Genomic DNA, 5,581 nt, shown 5'->3' on the forward strand with positions numbered 1-5,581 from the left:
GGGGATTTTGCAAAACCTCTGCGTGCAGACAGCTCGTCCAGTAATTTGACTTTATCAGAAATTCTTGGAGTAGCTTTCATTGTAAAACTGGGAAGAAATGGAAATGGCAGTTGCCATTCACAGGTTCTGGCAGTGATTTAAGCAATGGAGCCAAAGGAAGAAGCAGGTTTTACTGGTGTTTATTTTATTTCTGCTTTTATTTTGAGCCTGTAAAAATTGAAGGTGTGACACTGCCAGGAGTGGCTGAAACAGTGGATGTGGAGCAAGATAATCGGTTACCAAAACTGGAAGTACCAAATGCGATCCAACAGAAAGTCATTCCAGGTAAAAGAGAGGGAGGTCATGTCCAGCACGAGTCCACCTCAGAAGAAATCGTGTTGCCCTTCTCCCTGATGGGGAAACCTCAGAGACATTGGCCAGTAGCTCCAGCTCATTTGAACACTTTGGGATGGAAAACGCCCCTGCTCCTCTCCATGCAAGGGTGTTTCTTTGGGATGCTGTCACCCCGTGGAGCTCACGCTGAGGGACACGTGCCCATGGGCAGGTGGAAGTGATGCAGGAGCCACCTCAGTTCCCCGCAGCTGCGGGGCCAGGCTAGAAACTGCTCCAGAAAGCAAGGAGAGATGGGTCGTGGGCTCTGCACCACCTCCAGCAGCTTGATGAGCGTCTGCTACCGTTGAGGTAGTTATTTCTCTCCTAGAAATAAGACGCTTTTCTGAATCATCAAGTCAACAGTGTGTACTGCACCATCATAAATGTATAGAACTCTGTCTTACAAGGAGTTATACTCTGTAACTTCTCCACTCGCTCTGGAAGAAAAAACTTTCCTCCACAAGCAGGAGAATTACTAAGGGCGATGCACTGAACTCCCCCCTAAAGGGTGCGACACCAGCGGGAGGGATACTTTGCTCTGCAGCGGACCACAGCAAATACAGGGATTGCGTATCAAAACATTTCAGTCGAAATGAAAGAGCATCGATGTTTTAGGATGCAGAAGACAAATTGCTCTCTCTCCTTTCCTTTGGAAAGAGGGAGTTCTGGCTGCTCTTAGGCTGTAATCTCTACGTTTTATGTAGTTTTAGACTTTATATAGTTTCTGTCTTATAGTTGGTGAAAATTTGTTAGATGGGCAGAGCAAATGAGGAAGACAGGTTGGACACCTGATTGTTAGCCCCTGAATGTGTATTAAACTGGGAGAGAACAGGACAGACCTGTTGGTGTAAAGAAAAGATTATAAGAAAATGAAATGTTTCTTCCATACCTCATGGAGACCAACGAAGATCAGTTCAGCCCATTGAGTTTTCCTTGGGAATCATAAAAAGATTTCTTTCAGAAAAGGTAGTTCACATGTAAGAGTTAATTGTACAATTTAAATGGATGAATTTTTCCTTCCTATACTCTGCCAAGGTTTTACATTTATCCCAACCTCTTCCACTTCCAGACTGGTTGATCCTTATACGATATGTATGTTCTCAAGCAGGAAATGTTCTCTCTTGTCTTCATCCGAAGGGTACACTGGATTCATCCCCCGCCTCACCTGGATTAATGGCGTGAACTACATCCAGGGTGTGAAGGAAGCAATGAACGAATTTGACCGACATCAGGTAGATTATATGCACAAATCTTATTTCAACAATATAATGCTGGTGTTGATTCATCTGCAACATGAAAAGTGGTTTCGTTTACAGTACTAGTATTAGAACTGGGGTTATAAGTACAAGCAAAATAAAATGCTATTAGGTAACATGTTGAAAAAATCATGAGCAATTAAATTCTGTAACTTGTTTCCTTGGGACATTAAGGGAGGATAAATGAGTTCATAAAAGGATTAAGCAAATCTATTGAGGGTTGGGTCAATGGTGGCTGTTAAAAATGTTGCTCTGAGTGCAGAAACACAGGATGCAACTATCTGCGCTTCCCTTATGCAATATAGCTTCTCTACCTGGATGGCAGTGCTGGATGGATATTTCTCCCTTTTAATTGGTTGTAAGGCTTTTTCCTTTACTAACATCATTTGTCTTAAAGGGATGTAGGTCTCCTTTCTCCTCCTTTTGGGAAGGACGCAGAAATATCCCTACTGAAAAACTGTTTTGTCCCCTTGCTGTAAGATCTCCCATATAATGCCATATAATCCTCCTACACAGGAAAATGAAATCCCTCCCACAGTAGTTAATAGTTTGCATTCAAAGCTACACATTTCTTCCTGCTGCCAGGATGGAGTGAGATCCCTGGGATGCAGCCGTCTTGCCGGTCCAGCGCCGGTGAGGGCTGATCAGCTCAGTGACACAGCTCATTAAAAGCAGGTTACAACATTTCCAGCCCTTTCTGGTCACCAGGATTCACTGCAGTGCCTTTGTCCCAGAGCGAATGGGTCTGATGTAGAAAAAAGCCTAAGATTGAGGATCCCCAGCTCTGAGAAACTCGGCTGGGAAGAAATGACTCAGCGGGGAGAGCCGCAGGGCTCATGGCAGCCTCATGCTTTGGCTGAAATGTATTTCCCTGTGCTGGCTTCCTTATCCTTTCCTTCTGCCATTAACAGGAATTGAAATGAAGCAAACGGAACAAAAACCAGGCATTATCAAAACTAAATGTACTGTTTGCAAAGCCTTTCTGCCCCTGATTTCTTAAGAAACGTCTGCCGGGTGGTAAATCAGCGAGGGAGGTGTTTCTCCATGGCAGGACTCAGCAGAATCCAGGCTCGCAGAGGTTAGCTGCAGCACATCAGGCACTGAAGGAATATAAGCACGTAAAAGAAAAAATCATACCACATTTCTATCTATCTAAGATGGCTTCTGACTTCAAGCCTCTAATCTTCTGCCCTAAATCTCTGTTGCCCTAGGTTACATACTGGGATGTGCCATGGATCATTGCTTACTGTCTGCATCAGGCAAAATAATGCAATCCTCTCGCTTGAGGAATTGCAGCAATCGCTCCATCATCAGGCACAAAATGGTTCGATGGCCCCACGGTTTGCTCGGCTCCACGAACCCGGTCCCTTCACTGCCGAGCAGGGTGTGCGCCGAGGAGGTCGGCGCAGGTTTAGTGACATCTTTAGGGGTTTTACCGCTGCAGAGATGTGCAGAGCTGCACCATCCATCCTCCAGCACAGCCCCTTATCTGGGTCTGACCTCGGAGGGCAGGGACAGATCCAGGAGCTGATTTACACTCTCCCTTCAGTTAACGCTCCCTAAGCCTTCCTGTTCCTCCTAGCTTGGGAATTATCGGCTAATCAATCATCGTCGGTGGGACTCATGGAAAAACAAAACCAGTCGAAGGGGTTAAACCGAAACAGAGATGTGCAGAGTCATAGCACAGGAGCCGACGAGGCGCATACCCAACTCCAGCAGATACGACAGTGTACCAAATGTGTGAGCACAAGGTGTTTGGGACTTGCGGGTGATGCCCAAGGTGAGGAATGCAGTCCAGGCTGTAGAGATCCTGATGACTACGCCTAGGCCAGGAGCTGCTCTGTGCCCCTGGGGTACGAGCTAGCAGAGGCAGCGCTGTCGAGGGCTGCTGCCAACACCTCTCAGGAGAAAAACTTACTTATAATGTGGAAAAGGGGGACAATGCAACGTAGCTCCTAATTAGAAGAAAACAGAACTGGAAAGAGAATTGCTGTACATTGGCTTAAATATTTTCTCTAATATGGAGTCAAAGCATATGACTTGGGTAACAACAATATGGTTTAAAATTAACTGTAGTGTGGTGGTGGTGTGTGTTTGTTTTCTAGTTTCTGCAGAGAAACCCAGCTTGCAGCTTTGGCAAGAGATTACCCCAAACATACTGGCCTAACAACAGAATTTACACCAGTGCTGGACTGCTACCTTCCTACACGGGCTTCGTACCATGTAAGTTTATCAGCTGAGTGAAAATGAAAGTCACTAATACTAATTACTGTCATTAAGTAGCAGTGTTATTAGCTGTAGTGTCGTAGTAGTGAACAATTACTGAAATGTTCCACATGGGTAGTAGATTTTTTTTTCCAGTCTGTCCAAGGTGCTGGAGCTGTGCCATCCCCTGCCTTTCTGCAGGAGAGCCCATGGTCCTCGCTGCCAGCCTGGACTTGTGCAGACCTTTCCTCTGGTTTCCAGCCTCCAACCCCCTGCTAAAGCGGAGGAGGCTCAGTAACACCCCACCTCTTACACGGGTGCGTTACAATTTCTTCGTCAGGAAAGTGACTCTGTTCTAAAAAGCTTAAAGTCTGATAAAAAGCAAAAGGTAGATGATACAAAGGGGTTGAGAAAGCACAAAGAAAGCAGTGAAATGGTGTCAGCCATCAAGATAGGTGGTGGCTACCCTGATTTTTGTCAGTTATCTGCGTTGCCTAAAAGGAGAAGTCTGAAGAAAGTCATTTTGTGTATGTTAAGAGAAAGGTCTGCCCATGCAGAGCATTAAGGTATTAAGCTAAAATTTCAACAAATCAGCAGTTGGTATCTTTGGCCACAGCAAAGTCAAGACCCACAGCTCAGTAATGTGGGATGGGAAATCATGGAGATAAGCTTGAAAGAACCAAACTCATAGCTTGCACCTAATGCAACACAGAGGATGAAAATGTGGTAGAAATGAAATCAAAGAGTGGGAAAACAACTATCCTGGGAGGGTTGGACTGTAGCTGATATCGAGGTTGAGCCCAGAGAGGAGAATGTTGAGGCAGTGAATGTGACTCTAGCAAGACTTGTATCAGGGGCGTGGGAAAGCCATGCAGAAAAAGCGAAGTTGAACACATGGCCAGTCATCAGGCGCTTGAGGGATGGTCTAAGGGAAAGGATGGAAGCATCTTACACACCAATGGCGAAAGGTGAGGCTGGACAGGCGTTCTGAGCAAAGATGAAGAGAAATACGTTCGTTTTGGCCTCTGTCACCACGCTTCGGGGCAGATGGCAAGCGCAGCAGCTGCTGTCCCCCGTGCAGTACACTTGCCTGTCCCCTTCCTTCACCCGGCAGCTCCGGGGCATCTCACGTCAAAGCCCCGACTGTGCTGGGTGCCTGTTTCCTCTGTGCTGGATTGCTCGGGGCGGGCTGTGGTCACGTTCCACACGACTGTAGCCTGCAAGCTGAAGCCCCCTGGAGAAAGGCTGTTATGAACCTAAAGGTAAACTGGACTCCGGTCTTAAACTCACCCATGTCTTTTGTCCTCTCTCCACAAGCCTGCAGAAAGCAGGGGGAGAGCAGCCTGAGCTCTTCAGGGGAGGGTGACTAATGCAGCTCTGCCCAAAAGGGTGCTGGGGGGACAACACGGTCCTGCCCTCAGTAACCGGCAGGCCAGGGAACACACCAGCTTCAGTGTAATGAAAAGGAAGAAAAGAAAACCCACCCTAAAATCACAGACAAAAATCAACTGCTTGAAGTCTTACTTCATGCTTTAACAATGTGTTGCCATCTTTTCACCTACAGAAGTATTCTCCTGCGTAGGTTTGAAACCGGCCACCTGTTTCTGTTAGACAGACAAAAACCACTGCCCCAAGAGCCACCGCAGTCAGTGCAATTTTAACTACTCCAACCAGCTCAACTCTGGAAGGAGAAACTTACTTTTAAGACAGACAGTTACAATTAAAAACACTGAACAGAATTTCTTCAG

At 46.4% G+C, this 5,581-nt stretch overlaps 1 protein-coding gene across 1 annotated transcript in view; it reads left to right on the forward strand.

Annotated features, from left to right (window-relative positions):
* The window catches only part of FAM166A (family with sequence similarity 166, member A), a gene marked incomplete at its 5' end in the record, with an annotated part of 7,734 nt that overhangs the window by 1,081 nt on the left and 1,072 nt on the right, over positions 1–5,581 (forward strand). Inside the window, 3 exons of the mRNA XM_009581727.1 lie at positions 207–324; positions 1,510–1,604; positions 3,734–3,851. Of these exons, the coding sequence (XP_009580022.1) occupies positions 207–324; positions 1,510–1,604; positions 3,734–3,851 (331 nt within the window). The remainder of the gene's footprint in view (positions 1–206; positions 325–1,509; positions 1,605–3,733; positions 3,852–5,581) is intronic.

This window comes from Fulmarus glacialis, unplaced genomic scaffold (assembly GCF_000690835.1).
Source record: "Fulmarus glacialis isolate BGI_N327 unplaced genomic scaffold, ASM69083v1 scaffold37317, whole genome shotgun sequence".
NCBI lineage: Eukaryota > Metazoa > Chordata > Aves > Procellariiformes > Procellariidae > Fulmarus > Fulmarus glacialis.